Source organism: Octopus bimaculoides, chromosome 3, assembly GCF_046866305.1.
Source record: "Octopus bimaculoides isolate indiv1 chromosome 3, ASM4686630v1, whole genome shotgun sequence".
In the NCBI taxonomy this organism is placed as follows: domain Eukaryota; kingdom Metazoa; phylum Mollusca; class Cephalopoda; order Octopoda; family Octopodidae; genus Octopus; species Octopus bimaculoides.
The window spans coordinates 75,865,913-75,888,724 of record NC_142930.1 but is presented as its reverse complement, the minus strand read 5'-3'; the positions used below and the strand labels follow the sequence as shown (position 1 = coordinate 75,888,724).

The following is a 22,812-nucleotide window of genomic DNA, read 5'->3' as shown; positions in this document are numbered from 1 at the left end:
CTGGACAGCCTTACTACATGCCTTCAGGTCTGCTCATAGAGACACAGCCAAAAATGACTATATTCCTGCCTCAATAAATTTAGATGCACATATCTGAAGCATATAACACATTAATGAACTAGCCTGATTAAATAATTAATTAAAAAGAAAAGGAAAGCAACTGAAAAGGAAAAATAAAAAAAGCAGAAAGCAAGTTAATCAAAGATGAAAGAGAAAATTAATAATAAAAGTTAAACTTACTCTAATTCAACAGCATATTAAAAATAAGTTTATTAAATACTTAATTAAAAAAATAAAATATACGAAAGGTAAAGTTGACCTCAGTGGAATTTGAACTCAGAACGAAAAGACAGATGAAATACCCTTAAGCATTTCGCCTGGCACGCTAAAGTTTCTGCTAACTCACCGCGTTAGAATGTAAACATTCATTTTTGAAATATATTCTCATCTTAACATTATAGCATGGGGCATTACTTCTTACTTACTGACAGTAAATTTCATCACATTTCACCAAATAACTTTTTTTCTAGTAATTGTTCAATGTGACTAATGAATCTGAATTCCTCATGCATTTTCTATTATTTAACCCTAAAGAAAGTATATTTTTTAATTTTAAAATAAAAAAAACATTATGTTAATTGAAGGTGAATAGGTGCCTTACTGTCCCCTCTGAGGTCATAGATATTTTGATGTAACTTTTTTTCTACTGAACTAAATCTCAAACTATTTATGCCAAAGTGTAACTGAGGAAATGTCCTCTTTAAAACTGTTAACAGTTTGCAATTTAGTTGAGAACTGAATTAGTGGTGAAGCTTGGAAGCTGCTGCGATTGACGAAATGGTGAACTTAATATATTCAACTACTACCATGATTGAATGATTAGCCATTGATGAAATAAGCTTAAACTCAATCACAGACCTAGATGGATTCCCAGTAATTTTAAAGAAATACAAAGGGACTCTAACAAGACCACTATAGATCCTCTTTCAAAGCTTGCTTACAACCAGGAGACTATCCAGAAAGTTGAAGGAAAACATAATGTCCTATCCACAAAGGAGATAGTAGAACTGTCTTGAGGCCACTGCTGTTTATGATGGTTCTTTCAGACATGCTATCAGTTACACAGAGCCAAACTTACTAACTATGCTGATGACACAAAAGTAGTACAAGCAGTCAAAAAACCTTTTGATATTAATCTTTTACAGAAAGACCTAGATACCGTATATAAATGGGCTGAAGAGAGCAACATGCAGTTTAATGCAAGATAATTCCAAGCTGTCCACTATCAGCGAGCTTGTGCTTACATGCCACAACAATAATACTTTGAACCAAAAGGAGTAGCAATTTCAGAGACAAGTGCAGTGATTGATCTAGAGGTTGATATGAGCAACAATGCCTTATTTTATGTACCTATCACCAAAATGGTGGCAGTGTGTAGGTGAATGGCTGGATGGATTCTGAGAATTTTCACAAGGACCCAGGAAACTATGTTGGTTCTATGGAGGACATTTGTATTCAGCCATTTGGACTACTGCTCTCAACTGTGGTCACCTCACAATGTCAGATTTATAGCAGAGTTTGAAGCAGTTCAGTGGTGCTACACCAGGAAGATTGCATCAATGGAACAACTGGGGTACTGGGGTAGACTGAAAGAGCTATTACTACTGCTTGGAGCAAAGACAGGAGAGATATGCAGTGATATACATATGGAAGATTATGGAAGTTGACACCAAACTTAGTCATCGAGAGCTATACTAGCCCTTGAACTGGCAGTCACTGCACTGTTCCAAAGGTTCCAGCTATCCTGTTTAGAGTGAGGACCATGTATTGTAATAGCATGGGATTCAAGGGCTCATAGTTATTTAATACCTTACCAAAGCATCTGAAAGATCTACATGGGGTAGGGGTAGATCTTTTTAAGAAACAACTTGACCTCCTATTGTCCAAAGTCTCATGGCAAGACACTTAAATTTTCTCTTGTAGTAAAGACACCATATCTGCCCAGTGTTACCCCGTTGGATTCCCAGATGCAGTATTTCTAGCTATTTATCTGTTATCAAAGTGAAATACCAACAAAAGCTAACTCTTGGCAGATCCTTTTCTCCATGCTAACAGTAGCAAATTTGCCTTTAGAAGTTGAAATGTGTCATAAACATATTTTAACTAACCTAATGTTTGCTTATGCTTAAATATTGCTTGGCACTGATACTACTGAAGTTCTCTTGACCTGGTGGTTGAATACTGCAACTTGGTCAATGTTGTTGACTGTGTTTTAATTAATGCTGTGGCTTTAAATTTGCCCAGAGTTACCCCTGTTCAGTATTTCCCATTGATAATGGCTAACGAGCTAGAAATGGGGTGCCTTAACACACACACACACATAATTTTCTCATTTAGATGTTTCAGTCAGAGGATTGTAGCCACGTTGGGGCAACACCATGATAGGTTTTAATAAAATGAATCAACCCCAGAACTCATTTTTGCTGAACCATTATGTTATGGGGACATAAACAAACCAACAATTATCAAGTGGTGGTGGTGGGACAAACACAAACTCACACACAAATATATATGTAATTGAAAGTCTTTGCTGCAGACATACAGGTCACACATATATATATAAGAAAAATATGAAAATAACATCGAAAGTAAGATAAAACTTTTAAAAATCATTATCTGTTTCTGGTGGGTGTTAGCTGTCTTGAGTTGGCTCTCAAAATATAAAGTTTGCTGGGGTATCAATTGCCTCGCCTTCAGGTCAACTTCTAATAGATATATAGGGCAATTGCCAAGACATAAGTATGTCTTAGGCATGTTATGACCTGGTGGAGCTATCTACCCGCCAGATTTGATCGTGGTTGATTTTCAGAGAGAGAGGGAGGGGTCAACCCCAATACTGGACTGGTACTTCATTTATCTATCTCAAAGGGATAGAAACGAAGTTGATTTTGGCAGGAGTTGGGTCTAAAGTGTAGAGAGTGGGAATGGATATCACAAAGCATTTACTTAGCTAGTTTGCTGCCTTAAGGCACTGGTTACAAGCTGGGGGAGTAGAGGATATAAAATTGTATTTCAGCCAATGAATAATCCATGGGGTTGAAGCCTTATGCTATGTGTCAGTGGGTCTCTGGTGGGAATTTTTTATCCATCTGTACTTTATGATAAACCATGAATAGGTGTCTTGGGAATCAACATATGATATCCCTTTGCCTGACATGAATGCTTTGAAGAAGTGTGAACTCTACTGTAAGTAGCTGTTGACTAAGATGTAGTATTAAAGTGGGTAACATATCAAACTGTAGATTATATAGTAATGGATTCAAATGTTACAGCTGCCATTGTGTTTATATGATTGGCAGAGCTGTCATGAGGCATGGACACACGAGGCAGTTGGCCTGGTGCCTCACAAATCTAGAGGCTCAATTCTAATTGGTATATGTTGTGGACTGCAGTCAATAAATTAATACAATAGGGCCCAGTACAATGAACTGCTCAGGCACCTGTAGTGCTGCTAAGACAGCTCCGACCATTGGATAATGCACATAAATATGCTTATTTTAACTTTTCAGTGGCACAAGAAAGGTAACTAACAGTAAACAAAAACATATATATATATAAAAAAATATTTGGATTTATGGAAATAACAATACTTGTGAAAATCAATTATTATGGCATGGAGAAGCATAAAATAAATATGTATGCCTAAATGTGTATATTTAAATATGTATAAGTATGCTCTAAAAATATGTTTTATATTTCTGTTAGTACATACAGTTTGATGCTGACTGTATGTTTGATACTGATAATTGTAACAAGAAGAACAATTCCATCGAAAAAATTGTGATAGGTGAAACCAATAATCATAATCCTTGAAACAAGGAACAAAAGAGCATTTCTAGAAGCCCTGCCATTTTTAGGTATCAACAAATAACTGAGATTATAGACTATTCTTGTTAGGATACTTTTATCACATACAATGTCATAAAGAAACACAGTTGGATATTGGTTTATGACAATTTTCTGTGATTTATCAAGGATTCACAGAATTGACAGAAAGTGTTCATGCATGAAAATGCAACATTTATGCATTCCTGCTTTGTTAACAAAACAGATAAGAAATCACAAGACTACAGAGCATAGACTTTATAATTCCTTCTTTATTGCTTCAAAAGACCATATCTTCCTTTTGGATGTGGCCTCATGTAACCAAATGCTCTTCAACTTATAGATCAATAAGTAACAATTCAAATAATTTTTACAAACAATTTTGAAAGTTCAAAATCTATTTGTGTATTCTCGGAACATGGCTTAGTCAGTGTATGTTTCCCAAACATAAGAAATATAGTCAATATGAAGGATTATTGGAAACTGTTTTCTTTCAAAGTGAATAATTACAAGCTCTTCATATCTAAATACCATGTCAGAATTCTAGATTTGTACAGAAAGAAAAGGATTTACACAATTTTCCTGATAAGTAGCAATATGAAATTATAAAATTTTATGGCTGATAACCTCTAACACATCTTTCTTGAAGAATATAATTAAGAAACATTTTCCCATTATTGCTTTCAGGTAATTGAAATTCAAAAGAAGAAAAACGTATCAGTAATGTAAGTTAGAATACGAAAGAATTGTGAGGTTGATGTTGCCTGAAGCTAACATGGTGACAAAACTATTCAATGGAGAGAATTGTAAAGATTCTAAATCAAATTTAATTTGACTGAATTATAAACAGTTTATTAAAATTTGACTTTGGTAATTACAGCCATAATTTCCTCCAAATCAATCTTTTAAAGATGTTCTACAGCTTTTCACCCAAGGAAGAAATTTTTAGCAGCATAATTATGAAAAAACATCAATTACAAACTATATAAAGGCAGGCCAGTTAATGATTTCCTTTAAAAATGATATCTTAATTACTTTCTGTGGTTTCAGTTTCTAACTAATATATTTTGAAGAGTTGAGCTTTTGTAGCTCAGCAGTAGTTATAGATGGTTGCCCACAAGTTTGCATCATACATGGAACTGTACATTAAAAAAATAATAACCAATTGCCAATGAACTAAACAAATTACCACCAAATAACACAGTGCATTTAACAAGAATTAGAGTTTAGAAATTACAATGTTAAAAATGAAGAATTCCGCTAAAATCTGAAATCAATAAAGTTGTTCAGCAGTTTACAGTTCTGAGTATGAATTTGATCATGGTTTTCTGAGCTCTTCAAACTCTTTAGAACAAAGTCCATAGATATACTGAGATAAATAGTCAAATGATAAATGACATCTGCTGAGTTTATTTTCTTGGTAAACTCTAGCCATTAAAAAGATTCCCTTTACATCATGATACTACATGATCATACATAATTGGGGCTACTTAGAACGAACAATTTTAATCAATTTGAGATTTAGTAAGATTGTCAGTAATATTGTTTTCTGAAAAAATGTAGGTTTAGAATGGAAAATAATTTCATATTGGAAGCAATTTACGTGTGAATTTTACTTTTCTGTTCATAATATTATGAAAAATTCAAGAAAGAGAGAACTGCAAGACATTCTGAAATTATCATGAGCAAAGGCACAATGATTAAATCCTTGCTCTTATTTTTGCCACATAGTACAGTTAAACATTATAAGGTAAACAGCTTTTTTTTTTTTTACCCTGAGGTGAAATCCTAGATAGAAAGAAGTTACATTTTGGAAAGTTTTATCCAATTTTTTAATTATTTTTTGAATGCCTGCATCAAATGAGAATTGGATAAAAACTTATATACAAAATGAATAAGAATAATGATTTACAAAATTTTTATTATTGTTTGAATGCCGGCATTAAATGGGAATTGGATAAAACCTTATATACAAAATGAATAAGAATAATGATTTACAAAATTTTGCTAATAGGATTTTAAACAGGTTACTTGTAACTGATGTAGAGGTTTTAGGTAGTTGGTCAATAACAAAACAAACTAAAATATTGATACCCAGCAAACCTTGCTTGATATATAATGATAGGATTGGAAGAGTCAACTGAGCATTAAACAAAATGACATGCGGTATTTAGTTATGATCTTTTATATTCTCAGTTCAGTTCCTGTTGAGGTCAGCTAAGTGTTTCATCCTTCTGGAATTAATAAAATAAATCACCAGTCAAATACATTGACTCTCCCTTTCCCCCAATATTGTGGCCTAGTGTCTCTGTCAGAAATTGACATAAAATGATATTTAAGGTAAGACTTACCATCTTCTATTTTCAATGAGCAGTCTATAGTAAATGGTCTCAGAGGTCCAGAACCATCAAGATCAACTGTAATTACTTTCGATCTTTCATTCTGAGAATGTATCTTGAAATAATGGCATGACAAGTAATGTTCGGCTGTAAAAAGAAATCATAAAGAAAATGATAAAAAACTGAAAAATATGGAAGAATAAATAGGAGAATTAACCCTAAGACTATTATTTTTTGCTGAGACATTTGAATACAACTTAATAAATTGTATCACTATGGTCTTTAAAATATAAGCAAGTTCTGATTTATTTATTTATTTTTGTTCTCTTTTGCTGACTTGGTGGAAAGTAAAAATATACAGCGAGAAAAAATAATAGGCTTTGTATCAATAAAGTTAGTCATCTCAAACAAAAATGCAAAAAGTATTTGTAATGATAATATTTGGAAACAGCTGTGATAAAACTCCATTTCTCTAGTTAAAAAATACAGTAATATAAAACTAGGGGGAAAAAATCTAAATATTACTGTAATTTATTTTCTGGAAATTTATAGGGAAACATGTTTTTAAAGTTGACTATCAAAGCAGAAGTGTTTTCAGAATATTTAGGAATGTTCTTATTTCTGAAAAGCAATTTATCATTAATGGGGGGGGGGGGGGAAATTTCTTTTACTTTTCTAATTCTTTTGATTATTAGTGTTAACAGTTTTACTGCAATCACAAAGTAAAAACTTCACCAGCATAAAGTCTACTTGTTATATCCAAAACATATAAGGCTTAATTATATGAAGAACTGGGAAGCCAGTTCATTCTTCATAGTAAAATATCTGAGAGTGAGAAGAAATATTAGTTCTCTTCCCAACCCAGAAATATCCCACATTTTGCCTCTTTTACTCTGGTTAATACTGTCTACTGTAATACCAGTGGTTATTTCATATTTTGAAAATTGCACCAAAATTTAATTTCAAGTAGGTCTTTCATAATGGAGAAACTGAAGTGCCAATGTCTTAAATCTTGGAGAAAGCACTTGGCTTTTTAATCAGTAAAGCAGAATGTCTGGGACCAGGCCAAAGTTGTTTAACAAAAAGACTTTGATACTTGAGAATGAATGAAAGGATGGATGGATGCATGCATGTATTATAGTTATAAAATGACAAATTAAAAGTAAATATAAGTGTATGTATTTAATGGCAACAATGACTTTAATGCAGTTGAATTAGTCCCAATACACGATCCCAAATCAACTCACCCGTCAAACAAGTACAACTCAAGAAAATATAGTATTGTAGCAGATGTGGCTGTGTGGTAAGAAGCTTGCTTCTCAACCATGTGGTTCCGAGTTCAGTCCCACTGTGTGGCACCTTGAGCAAGGGTTTTCTACTATAGACTTGGGTCAGCCAAAGCCTTGCAAGTGGATTTGGTAGATGGAAACACAAAGAAGCCTGTTATGTATGTATACATATACATATATATATATATATGTGTGTGTGTGTGTGTGTGTGTGTGTGTGTGTGTGTGTGTGTGTGTGTGTCTTTGTGCCTGATTTTGTCCCCCTATCACTGCTTGACAACTGATGCCAATGTGTCTACGTACCCCATAACTTAGTATTCCAGCAAATGAAATTGATAGAATAAATACTAAGATTACAAAGAATAAGTTCTGGGGTTAATTTGTTTGACTAAAAACCCCTTCATGACAGTGCTCCAGCATGGCTGCAGTCAAATTACTGAAACAAGCAAAAGAATAAAAGAATACAATATGGAGTTAAAATGCCAAAGTACAAAGCATATATTCCAAGAATGTTGGTATTGCAGTAATTTCCTGGTGAAGCCAACTTATTTCATTTTCATTTCAAATGTCTTTGAGAAAAGCATAGATATCACACTGCATCCTTAAAGTATATGACATTTAAATTGGTATAAACTTTAAAATACTCACAAATATGGCAAACTGCCCCTTTATAACCAGTATGGCTGCAGTCACAAGTGAATGTGTTCCAATCTTGCTTACATATACCTCCATTCTCACATGGATTTGGAGTACATCTATCAGACAGAAAAACAAAAAAGCCACAATGTCATGAACAACAAAAAATCTTAGAAACCAAATTATCAAAATATTTTAATTATCCATATGAAATAATGCTACAAACAAAATGCTTCAACTTCATCTGACAATATTTCTTTACACATGTTCTCATCACATCCTCAGAGTATCTCATTATTCTAACTTGTGTAAAACAACAATGACATCTTTACATCCCAATAATCTGAGCTCATTAAAATGTAGTGATTTGCTAAGTAGCTAAAAAGTGACAGTAAATTATACTTACCTATTTCGAATAGCACAGTTTCCAATGGTAATTCCCACAGGCTTTGAACCTCTTGGCATTCCATCATCAACTGGTAGGTTACCAATATCTAAATGCCTCATGCAACCGATAAACCCAAGATTTCCACCAAAACTACCTATAAGACACAAAGATGTTATTGATTCTCTAAGAATTTTCTTCTTAAAAAAAAAAATAATAAATGAAGGTTTAATAATTTGTCAGAAAGTATAAATAAACTCTTATAAAATATAAATTGAGAGACTTAGCAACTATATGAGGAGGGATTTTTTTGTCTTTATGTTTAATAATATTAAAACTATTGAAATTATATTTAACTGGGATTTACCGGATATTGACTTACTAGTATGATGTTTAGCCAGTAACCATAATGTTATTGCTCCTGATACCACATGTAGGTTTTCTATTAAACAGTCTAATAGTTAAATAGTTAATAGTTTAACCCTTTATTATTCACATTATTCTGTCAAATGTTTTGCTTATTTATTCACATTGTCTTTTTATTAATCATGCTTCAATATATTGTGGCTTCAATATTTTGATGATGCAATTGTTTATTTTTAGAAGAACATTGTAGTGCAGGTGTGAGATGTTGGATCTGGCCAGTTTGAACATAAAAGTGGCAGAATATTTTGGGCAGATATGACTGGTTTAAATGCTAAAGGGTTAAGGAGAAGAGACAATGTTCATGAGCTTCCAGACTTTTTCGAGTCTAGTGACAGACAAAATTGATGTTCAGTTCAAACTTCATAAGGTCAATAGTTCTGGGAATTATATAAGCAGAGGAAGAATGCAAGAAAGTTGCAACAGGCAAACCACTTCTGTAACTCAACATCATTTACCATCTACTTTCCATGCTGGCATGGGTTGGATGGCTTGACATGGAGCTGGCTAGCAGGGAGTTGTTCAGACTCCAACTGTCTGTTGTGGCATGGTTTCTATGCCTGGATGTCCTTCCTAATGCTAACCATTTAACAGAATGTGCTGGGTGCTTTTTACATGTCACCAGCATGGGCGCATTAATGTAGCACCAGCATGAGTGCTTTTTAACTGGCATTGGCTGAAAGGACAAGCCTGTACATGTGGAAGACAGCAATTTTACTTAGCTTGATGTATGGAAAAATAAACGTTAAATAATGGACAATGGAGTGTGTGAGTGTGCATGTATATATATATCATCATCATCAGTTAACATCTATATTACATGCTGACATGAGCTGGATTGTCTGACAGGGTCTGCTGAATCCAAGAAATGCATTGTGCTTTGGCATGGTTTCTACAGCTGGAAACCCTTTCTTACACTAAGCACTTTATAGTGTGTACTTGGTGATTTTTTTTTATGGCACCAGCACCAATGAGGTTGCCATGCAGCTTGTAAGACTAAAATCTTCTTTGACTGAGTGGTGGGAGATGACTCTATGCTAGGAAAAGAAAGAAGGCACCAGAACAGAACAAGTTTCTTACTGTAGAGAAGTTACATGGCTATTTCCATTATAGAAGAGTGGTGAGAGTAATTGGAGCAGAGTTGGAAAGAGGTAAAATATTGCAGATGAAGTATTAGGGTATGAAATGAGTAGAAATGAGTGGAGACAGGAGAACAGAGAGTACAGGTGGGTAGAGGTTGTAAGGGTGGATGAGAAAATGAGACATGAGAAGTGGGTTAGGGGATGTGTGTGTGTGTGTGTGTGTGTGTGTGTGTGTGTGTGTGTGTGAAGGAGCATGGCTCAATGGTTAGAGCACTGGGCTCAAAATCATGAGGTAGCGAGTTCAATTCCTGGAGTGGGCTGTGTGTTGTGTTCTTGAGCAAGACACTCTATTTCACGTTGTTCCAGTTCACTCAGCTGTAAAAATGAGTTGTGATGTCACCAGTGCCAAGCTGTATTGGCCTTTGCCTTTCTCTTGGATAATATCAGTGGTGTGGAGAGGGGAGACTGGTATGCATGGGTGACTGCTGGGTTTCCATAAAACAACCTTTCCTGGACTTGTGCCTTGGAGGGAAACTTTCTAGGTGCAATCCCATGGTCATTCATGACCGAAGGGGGTCTTTTACCCTTGATATATATATACACATATAATGTACAATATATGGACTTATATAAGCCGGTGGAAATCACAAAAAAGCTACATTAGTGGACCCAGCTACATACCACATAGTAAAACAATACATAAGAGTAATGTAGAGGCTTATGCAGTTGAAATCCAATAAATCCAAACAGTGGAGATTATTTCATGAGGGGTATATAGAATATAAAGAAAGTCAGGAGCTACGAGATGAATATATTTATTTCACCAGTTGATATTCATAGGATGACAGCCATTTTGCAGCCAATACTATGCAAAAATAATTTATCATTTTTGCATTATGTTGGCTGCGAAATGGCCGTTGTCCTATGGATATCAACTGATGAAATAAATATATTCATCTCATACCTCCTGACTTTATACTCTGTGTGTGTGTGTGTGTATGTATATATATATATATATATAAACATATTGGCAAACAGTTCACTTTAATCTACATGGTATCATGATGTCTTTGGCTTCTGGTACTCTGCCACCCTAGTTGGTTATCTTTCTTGTATTGACTTATAATGTATTCAACACTGAAGAAAGTGGAATGCTATTGTGATATTTCTTCTTCTTCATGCAATATAATTTTATCAAATACAACACTTCTTCCTTGAATATACTAATCATACCCTGCAGATTTTATTTTAGCATGGTCAGAAATGACAATCAAATGAAATTTATATAATGAAGTCCCGTTTTGAACAATGAGGAAGCTCTGATTTAAAATCAGTAAATGTTCTCCACAAGTTAAGATATAAATTCCAACAGGTTATTTTGCAGAAAAGTTGTTTTAACTGTGCCAGCCAACAGAATTTAGGATGGAAGACTGCATAGTTAAAGAGAGCCAGTATGTTTCTTCAAATGTTACTGTGCGTTAAGATATGGTAATATGTGAAAGGTTTCCAATGTTTTAAACCAAAAATTATGTAATTCTTTTTTAAAATAGTCAAAAGAACAATTTACATACTGACAAACTGAATGAGACACAACTAGGTTGATATCATGATCACAGGTTTTCTTTAGGAGTTACAATCCCCAAATTAGTTCAGAACAAGAATACATGCACATGCACACATTCACTTTAAAACCCCATAAGTTTAGGTTTCGTCCCATAGCACAGCATCATTGGTAAGTGTCCTATAGTCTAGCCCAAGTGCTGACCAATACCTTGTGAGAAAATTGTGCTGTCAGAAGCTGCAAATCCATTTTGTGTACATATGTATGTGTGAATATGTATGTGAATGTGCATGAATTCACACTTGTCACCGATGGAGCAAAAGAGTGGTGACATTGATATTCGTTGCTTACATTATGAAATAAAACCCAGGGATAAAACATCCCTTACATGAAAATAGGTAATAAAATCCATCCTCAAATAATTCTTCGTCCAAACTAATGCTAACATGGAAAAGCAGACATTAATGAACAAATATATAATAAATTCTTACCTAAATAGTAGTCTGCCCCGGCTTTGACATCCAAGACTCTGGTAGACACCTTGGAATTTCGGTCCACAGTGCAGTTAACTTTACTAGAGTCAATTGCTATGAGAAAACTATGCCAGAGACCATCACTAAAAGAGGTAGTTGGACTTTCAACATCATCTATTTAAGAGAAGAAATATTGATCAATAAACTGAAGATGTAAAATAATTAAATTTAGGATTAATCTTTCAATAGAATTTTAAATAAAATTGTATGAAACTACTGGACATAAGTGAAAAGTTGTTCTGATAATACAGAATAATTTTTATTTATTAACACACTGTTGCATAACCAAAAACAAGGTCTTTGGACTCATTCATACTATATTATTTATAATGACGTTTATTAATTCCCTCCAGAAATTTTTTGAACTTTAGCTTCAGGAACATGAAGAAATGAAGAAATATTACAAGAATAATTATAAAAGAGTTCTGATTTAATTAATTTCAGGAAATCTTAAATTAAAAAAATAAAGACGGATAATGCATGATGGTTAACAAAAATATAATAACAATATTGAAAATGTTCTTCCATTTGTGTCAGCGAAAGTCTGAAATAAGTTGACAATCACAAGTTTAGGCATTAATTTCATAGATTTGGTGAAAGGTCAGGCAAAATTGGAAAGCTAAAACCAACCAACCAACCAACCAAAATGCACACAAACAAATATTCAATAATATATGTGAAGTATTAATAATGATAATAATTATGATAAATATCAAAAAGAACACAAAATTTTTCCTTCTCCAGTCAGATCAAAGACTGCTTGTTTGCAACAGATATGTGCATAACTGAATGATAAAGTAGTGAAGATGCCATCATTGATGCTGTTTTCTCATAAAGTCAGCCAGCCATACATATACACACGTAAATATAAAGTTATTTAGTCTTTTAGATTATTTATGCCATCGAGGTTACAATCACATTGAGATGTGTGTGTATATGTGTGTAAAGATGCATGTGTATGTATATGCATACATGCGTATGTACACACATATATTTATACAGGTATGTGTATAAATATGTGTACATACATATAGACCCTGTACAAACTTATATATTATAATTAAATTCTAGTTGTGGTGAAAAGTGGTAATGCAAAACTGAATAATGACCATGAAATAAGGACAGTATAAAACTAACTGTTAAGTGAGGCAGATTGGCAAAATTAGTAAAATGATGGACGAAATGATTTTCCGTATTTAATTATATACCTTTACTTCTAAATTAAAAATTCTACTGAGGTTGACTTTACATTTCATTCTTCTGAGATTGATAAAATAAGAGCCAATGAAATACTAAGGTTGATTCACTTGATTTACCAAAATTTGTGAATTGTGCCTTTATTAGGAGTTATTAACTCCACATTATGCAATGCGTTTGTGTGTATACGTATATATGTATCAGTGGCAACTCTGGCACTTGAGCTGTTTGGGCTTAGCCCAAGCATGAATTTAGTGAAGTGAGCATGTATTTGCAAGCTGATTTAATTTCTGCCAACATTGACTTCAAGTATGTAAATTCAGCCATTAATTCGGGCTCCTTTTATTGAGCTTTGTCACAGTTAATCTATTTTCGTTCAGTGCTTGGTGATTGTCTTAGAGGTGTCCTGTGTCAAAAAATATTTGTAGCAGATGTTCTCTCGACATCATTCACACGCACCTTACTCGGGCTCAGAAGTTACTGCCCGAGTAGTTAGCTATAATGGCAAAAATTACAAGTAATACAAATTCAATGCTTTCTTGAAACAATAAATTTCTATAGAGATTTAAATTCCAATCTATGAAAAGTTTCCGTTCTACAATATTCTTAAAGGAACAAAAAATTATCCAGCAACTCAGGTTAATACGAATGAGTCTAGTAGGTGAAAAAGACCAACTAGCATCTCTTGTCAAGAGTACAGGTGACATTCAGATCGTTGATGTTTGTTATGCACTCTACTGTTGTTATTTGATTACTGTTATTCTGTGATTCTGTGTGTAAAGATTAGTTGTGTTTTGCAAGGCTGCTTTATTTTTACCCTTAACTTAGAAATGGAGAAAGGCATAGTGTGAGATATAAAAAGTAAATTATTTGTGGCTAGAAATATTGTGGTAAAATGTGAAATTCTTTGAGCAGGCATGTGTCTTATGCAAAATTTGCGATGAGCCTGAGTGATGAAACCTATGATGAGCCTGAATGACACAGATGACCTGGCACCACCTCCGAGATATATATATATATATATATATATATATATATATATATATATAGGAGCTGACAAATTCAAAAAGAAGGTATATGTGACCACTTAGAATAAAGTACTCAAAGATAAATTTGAGAGTGAATAAAAAATATTTAATCTATAATCATTAGTCCAACAAAATATATATTGCTTTGCCCATGGCTCATCAGAAACCATGAGTTCCATATGAGCCATAGGTGAAACAGAATATAAATTTTGCTGGACTAGTGACTATGGATTGAATATCTCTCTCTCTCTCTCTCTCTCTGTATATATATATATATATATATATATATATATATATATATATATATATATATATATATATATACACACACTTTATTTGTGGGTCCACAAGGCTACCATTGGTTTCATGCCAATAGAAAATTTCTCAGCAAATATCAAGCCTGCCACATGGGATGTTGATATTTATCTCCATCTTGTTAACCCACAAATAAAGAATCTTTATCCACCAATGTAGTGTTGAACATTCATTGTCATTGTTCAATGTTAACACACACATATATATTCTAGAGTAGTTTTTATAAACAATTTTTAACTGAGGGTGTATCAGCACCCAGCTTCATACTCACACAAGATTTTTCACGCTTCTCCTAGACTACCCAGTTAAAATGTTCAATTAAAAAAAAAAAAACAAACAAAAAAACCCGCAGATCTGAATACACTGCAAAACCTATTTCTCTCATAATTAAACTGGTACTTCTAATGATCAAAAATGAAGCTTGTGAAGAAGAAATTTTCCTCTGCATAGTAAATTATTGAGTGGGGTGGGGGTTGAGAACTCTTTCAAACTATTAGAAAGGTAAAACTTTGTTCTCTGGTGAACACTTTCCAAGAACATTAAATTAAAAAAAAAAAAGACAAAAATTCTTAAAGATATTTGGAAAATATCTGTATATTCTGAGCTGTCATTAATGTTTATGAGACTGACATTTCACACATTCTAGGATTTTTTTCAAGTCACATTACAAATACACAGAAAAATAAACATTGGCATTTATCACAAAATTAATAAAAAGGCTCAAACATTAGCTACCAAAGGTAAAACAGTTGATAGAACTGAATGTGTAGCACTATGTAAAATCTTGCATTTAAAGATCAAAAGGCTAATTTTTTAGCTGATTGCAAGAGCAGGATCATTAACCTGGCAAAAAGCAAACTGGGTTACATAGTTAGAAAACATTTTAGACATAATTATCTTAAAAATTAGTTACATCACATTTGCCTTTATGGATAAATAACTCAGCTGAAATTATTTGGTTTAACTAAATAGACAATAAATATACTTAAATATTCACCCACTTTGACACAGGAATTTTCGTCATCCATTTTATTATTTTTTTCAGGAAAGCTTTTAGGTTAAATATTATTATGATGAGTTATTTAATGTGGCTAAAGGCTTATACAATGAGCTGAAGTTTGTTGGGTGGAACATTATATAATTTAGATTTGATTCAGATGTTCTATCCCAAAGATTTAGGCCTTTATAGAGATGATGGCCATATGTATGACCATCACCTTGATAGATTTTTGAAAGATTTTTGCTTTAGAGAGTTTGAGAATTACAACTAATTCTTGTAGGAAGCCAAAGAAAAAATTGCAATTTATAAATAAATTGCAATTTATAAATAAATCCTCCAGTTAATATCAGTCATCTGATAAAATATTGGATACAACATTTTCATCCGGAAAAATTTTACTCCTATGTATTGGCTTACAACAACAATGCTTAAAAAGGGAGTACTTTTCATTTAGAAATATAGCACATTCTGTATAACACCTCACATAGCAGAACAGTTTTCTAGACTATCTCAATTTATATCACTCAAAGAAATGGTAGTAAAAAACTTCCATTATATATTTACCACAATGTAATTATTACAATATTGACTCATAACCACTTGACAGAAAATAACTCAGTAAGGAGTTGGCACAGTTATCAGATTACAGAGAAAGGATTTAGATTAATGAGAACAGACTTTTAAAAGTGAATATATTCAGCATACATATTCTTTTAGGTATCCATAGAAAATAAATATTTCTCTATCACAGCATGTCTAGAGACCGAATGATGTACTATGAACTTGATTTACTGTAATCAGTATTCAAATTTGTAAAACTATATTCTGGAGATTCTAGATTATGTTACCTGTGCACCTAAGTAAGTTTTCATACTAGGAATTTCATTCACTTTTCAATTTGTAAGAATGAAACAAGCACATTCTATGGTGTTATATTCTAATTACAGGCTAAATATTATTTACTTACTTACAGGTGCAATTTATTTGAAATTTAAAAGCTTTTTTTGTTTTTGAAATACTTTAAATATTCGGAATCTTTGTGTCGAAGGCATTCTGTTAAGTTAAGTGTTGTTCATAGAAATTGTCTACGAAAACTACAGAATTTTGGTAAAGTGATATATTCTTTTATAAAAAAAAAAAAGGAAAAAGAACATAAATCTGTTTTGTCTATTGAATTTTGTATATAACTTTGTTATTATTTAAGGATTGATCAACTGTTTTCCATGTGCTGTTAACACTTATGCCTTCCTCTCCATTTCTTCATTTTCTTTCTATTTTTATTTTGTGACATTTCTGAGTCTCTCTGACTTATATACTTTCATGCATTTATTTCCCTCTCTCCTCTTCTCTGCATAACAACAAGCCTATTTTTGTTCTCTTTTCTTTTCAACCTAATTTTATATTTTTCCATACTGTCTTCTAGTATTGTTTTATCATAATGTATCAATATGCAAACACATGCTATCCACCTCAAATTCTTTCTTTTCGCCCTTCTGCTTATTCATTTCTTTCTGTTTTTCTATATTCTATCCATTTTTGTATGCATGTAATTCCCTGACTGGTTTCTTTTTTCCTGCCGACAGTTTTCTTATTTTGATCTTATTTCCAATAAATTTCTAGTTATTTTTATCCATAACATTATAACTATATGCTTTGTCAACTGTTTTAATTTAAATATAACATTTTAAATTGTAGGTCTTTAAATACAAAAATCTTAGTTTTGATCAAATTTATACTCCCTACAAATAAAATTTTAGGCATGATGAAAAGATTTAGACTAATAATGGTGTAAAATTTCAGTGTTTAATTAAAGTGCATAATTGCATATGTACATGTGCATTATGTAGAGAACTACCAATAATTTTAAAAGGTAAGATTTTGGGCTTAAAGAAACACTAATTACAATATTTCCCCACTGTTTGTTACCTATATCCTTCATTGTCTTCAAGACTAGAACAACTTTTCAATCAACAACTATCAATTGCAACAAACATGAATATCTATGGTATCTTTAATATAACAATAACATAAATAATTTTATTCTTAGCCTTCATAAACAAACAACAGTATGCTGGAACAATGGAGAAATAAGATGGAGATGAAGAAACTATAATGATATTAACATATTACATAAGATAAACACCAACACACAAGGGCATATAAAAACACTATACTGATGAAGGCACAACAGGGTGTGTGTAAGTGGGAGATAGAGAAAGAAAGGGAAACTCTAAACAGACAACAATAAACACAAATCAGTGGTGCCCCAACAGCGAGATGAGAAAAATGATGGAGGTTAACAAACAAAAGAGCCTAACATACACCAGGAGCATGAACAAAGAACATAGAGAAATTAACTTTCTATAAAGAATGGGACATAGAACAAAGAAACATACAGAATAGAGGGGTGAACACAGAATAGAGATGAACAAACAACAGAGAAATGAACAAATGCAAGAGATTAATACACAAGGTCATGAGGAAAGCACAGAAAGATGAAAACACAATGGAGAAATGAACACACAACAGAAGAGATGAACAAATAACTGAGAAACAACAATTAATAAATGAGTAATACTGAGATTGAATCAATTTTTGTATATTGCAAATTTCAGAATACTTTTTTTTTTTTAGATAATAATCATCTTTTTCAAGTCAAGGTGTCTATAAAGTGAGTGCTTATCTTTCATTTTTATTAAATAAATGGTAGACAAATAATCACTTGGATAGGCTATTGGTTCATTGTAATTATTTTTTTTACTATGGGAAGAATTGAATTAAATGCATAAAATTAGTGTATCAGACATCAATTTTACTGTGCAGTAACTGCTTACAGTGGCCAATTATAAAATCTCATAGTACCTGTTTACAGTAAGGTGGGCTGCACCTTGGTAGCTATTTGTCTTTTCCACAAACATAAAGCTGTACCACCAGCAAGATATAAATTGCTGAGCTGCTGGGCTAGTTGTTTGTTCATCATTTCATTCAACCATTTACAAGGTAATATCAAAGAGTTCCCAGACTAGTTATGTTAAATAAAAAGTAACTTATTTACCTACATTTTAACATCATTTCCTTTGAAATAGTCACCTTGTGCCACAATACACTAGTCCCAGCATTCCTGCCACTTTCAGAATCTGGCCTGGAAGTCATTTTCTGTAAGCAAGTCAAGGACCATCTGCAATTTGCTCTGGATCTCAACAATGATGTTAAAATGGCAACTTTTGAGCACCATTTTCATCTTGGGGAAGGGATGGAGTCTGCAGGTGCTAAATCTGGTGAATAGGGTGGGTGCGGAAGTGATATCATGTTGTCTTTGGAGAGAAACTCGAAGTAGGAGAGCTTGGTGACAGGGTGCATGGTCGTCATGAAGAATCCAAACATTAGGATTGCCTGCATGGACCCATATGACAGACCAACAACATCGGTAATGTCATTGATTGTCCTCCAATGATCCTCATGCACAAGCTGATGAATTTTCTCCACATTTCTCAGATTGCTCATCATCTTCCAGGGACATTCTTCTGCTTTTGAAGCACTTATGTTACTCAAAACGTGTACAACTCATTGCCATAAGCTTGTCGAAGCATACTCAATGTCTCTGCAGCAGACTTCCCACATTTAATGCAAAATTTCATGTCTGCCCTTTGTTCCAACTTCCTGTCCATAACACAAATCACAGATAACAGCATACACATAATCATAAAAATACAAATCTTACGACTTGCAAAGTAAACACAACAATGTCACTTAACACACTGCCTCATGAAGGTCACTGCTAGCTCTCACTGTGCACACAACCATATGCTTCCATCTGTTGTTGCACTACAGAACTTGTCTTAGAAGTTTTTATACCACCTCGCACATTCTCAAAGCTAACAATAATATGAAAATAAAATTTTGTAGAAAGGTAACATGAAACCTTGACATATCTAAAATTCACACAAGATGCAATATTTTCATTTACCTTTGCTAGACAATTACTTCTTGAACGGCTTAATATATCAGGTAAACCTAATGTAGTGTTGTTACAATTGACAGATAACTGATACAGGATTTAGATATGGCCTTCACATGCAATACACCTAATTGAACTGTTGACTATTGGGTTATCACACATATTTTATTGATCCTGGAATATTAAACAACTGATCAATTACAACTGATCCATTTTAATCCAGTCAATAAGTTAATGAATATAGATTTATGTTGGGGAAACTTACAATACTGGATACTCTAGGTAATCCACATAAATAAAGCAGCCCCAACACAAAGAAAATACATCTATGCTGGTGATAAGGTAGTCATTGGCTTACTGGATAGAATACCTCACAATATTTGTTGACACTCAATACTGAGTTCAAACTCTGTTGGGAGACAACTTTGCTGTTCATCAGAGTAAGTGGCTGTGTGATTAAGAAGGTCACTTTGCAACCACATGGTTTTGGATTCAGTCCCACTATGAAGCACCTCAGGCAAGTGTCTTCTATTATAGCCCTGGATTAACCAATGCCTTGTGAGTGAATTCAATAGACAGAAACTGTGAGAAAGCCATAAGTACCAGATCAAAAAAAAAAAAGTGCTCCAGCATGACTGCAGTCAAATGACTGAAACAAGTAAAAAATAAGATATCCAAGGTGGTAGACTGGCAGACCTGTAAGAACATTGAACCAGAAACCTTGTTCTTTATGTTCTGAGTTCAAATGCTGCTATAACCTAATTGGGTGATAGACTTGATCTATCATCCAGTTTAACATTGCCACCTGGCACTTACGATGCTTTTAGTAAAGTCTGCTCTGCTGCAAGCATTCAGGCCAGGTTTCTAGTTTGAAGTACCTTTCTCTGTAGCTAAATAAAACAACAACAGTGGGATATGAAAACCACTTAAAAGTAAGAAAGAAAAGGGAAACTACACTGAAGAAACAAAAATTAAGTAAAGACAAAATAAGAGATATAGCTATAAAAAAAAAAGAAACAAAAACAGAGAACAAATGGCAAAATCAAAATAAATTCCAAAATTAAGTGGGGGAAAATGAGTGAGAAAAGCCACTCTTGCTTATATTTAATAAGCCTCAACAGAGAGGAATCAAGCAAAATTCAATGCCAACAATGGTTCAATAGCACTGGACTAAAAGCAGAAATAGAAGGTCCAATTCTAACAGCACAAGTCCAATGCTTAGGCACAAAAATGTACAAAACTAAAGTGAAAAAAGATACTAACATCAGGTATAGACTACATTACTAGTACAATGAGACAGTTGACCTCATTAGTTCTTCTAACTGCTGCACTAACTATGATAACTATGATAAATTATGAACAAAACATACAAGTTTAGAATGTTATACACAGTCCAAAAGACAGTCCTACTAGGTACAGCACAAGCCTACTCAAGACACTTTTAATTCACTAGTAGAACTTAAACAGAACACTATCGGCATATAAAAAAAAAACATACTCTCAACATTACCACATAAAATAACACAATAAATGTATCACCAAACAATATAACAGTACATACTCTCTACAATCAACATCCAACTACGTAATACATATTCTTAAATGATCAATGCTAGACACTATAAAACAAGCAACTCACATTCTATATAACTGCCATTCATTAATGTTATAAATACACCACCTGACACTAAAACACATAATATTAACTACATACTAATAAAGCCCACAACAACAAAAAGAAAAACAATCAAAAAACAAACTAATGAAGTATACATGCCCAAAAGACAATGCTCCATACACTATTAGAACACAGAGGTGCATCTGGTGGGAGCAGGAGAAACATGCACAAGGCTGTTTTAAACATGACAACAACAACACAATTTCTTATTTCGTCAGAAGGCCAGCAATTTTGAGGAGAGGTGTGGGTTAATCAATTACATTGGTCACAGTACCTGATTGGTTTTTATTTTATTGATCCTGGAAAGATGAAAGGTAAAACTGGCCTTGGTGGGATTTGAACTTAGAAAAAAAAAAAAAAAAAAAAAAAAGAGCCAGGAGAAATATTGCAAAGATTTTAGCCTGATACTGTAATAATTCTATAATACATTTCCCTAATAATTTTGTAGGGAAAAGTTAATAAAATTTCCTCCAGTACTTACTGGTATTTATTGGTTCAAGAAGAATGAAAGGCAATGTTGACCTCAGTGGGATTTAAATGGTAGGCATTTAACCAATGCTTTAGCAACACTTCCAATCCAATACTCTAACAACACAAACAACAATAACATAACTTACTGTTTCGCACAATGTCTTTGATTATAGTCTTCTCGCTTGAAATGCTATATACAATATGGCCTTCAGAATTCAATTTAACCTGAAAGAAATTAGATGTTTGATTTAAATAAACACTGATGTACTTTTATGTACATGCACACACAAGAATCTGTTAAAGTATATTCTTTAGTTGGTGGTGTAGCAAGAAGGAAACTCAATATAGCCTAGCATAATTAATTGACAGATGCCAAGTTAAATGTTCTGGCTGGAGTAATTTAAGTGATGTACATATGTCATGCTTTAGCCTGATTGGGATCACACTGCATGTTATGATACTGTGTTTGGTAATGCAAGTGAGTGGTGCTGTATAGAAATCATTGCCTTTTCAATCTAATTTTCTGTCCAACCTGGAAGTTTAGATAGAAAAAAGTTGTGGTGCCAGTTGGTACCTCAGAGCACCCAATTCTCTAGGATTTATCAAGAGTTATTAGAAACATAGTATACTATATGATAATTAGTTAAGGAGTCTTGAACTGAAATACAGAAAAAAAATTTCTATGAAAGTATAACCTTCAACAAAATATAACTTCTTTATCATTTAAAATAAATATAAAAGATTTTTTTTCTATGTGACTAAAAACATCAGAAATATGATAAAATAATCCTTGGTGTTTTCATTTCTTCATCTTTATTTGTCTGATTCTTTTATTATTGGCTATTTACATTGTGATACTGCAATGAACTGTGACTAAAGTTTACATCAACCAATATCTACCCACCTTCTACTAAATATATATATATATATATATATATATATATATATATATATATATATATATATATAAATTTAAAAAATCTAAGAAGATTAATTACCAATGTCAGGCATCACAAATTTCTCAAAATGATAA

The 22,812-nt window shown here is 33.0% G+C and overlaps 1 protein-coding gene across 1 annotated transcript in view; it reads right to left on the bottom strand.

The window, feature by feature from the left end:
• The window catches only part of LOC106877699 (neurexin-4), a 303,409-nt gene that overhangs the window by 114,898 nt on the left and 165,699 nt on the right, over positions 1 to 22,812 (bottom strand). The window contains exons 9-13 of the mRNA XM_052966322.2: positions 21,926 to 22,004; positions 12,091 to 12,246; positions 8,555 to 8,690; positions 8,161 to 8,267; positions 6,237 to 6,371 (exon numbers count right to left, since the gene is read on the bottom strand). Of these exons, the coding sequence (XP_052822282.2) occupies positions 6,237 to 6,371; positions 8,161 to 8,267; positions 8,555 to 8,690; positions 12,091 to 12,246; positions 21,926 to 22,004 (613 nt within the window). The remainder of the gene's footprint in view (positions 1 to 6,236; positions 6,372 to 8,160; positions 8,268 to 8,554; positions 8,691 to 12,090; positions 12,247 to 21,925; positions 22,005 to 22,812) is intronic.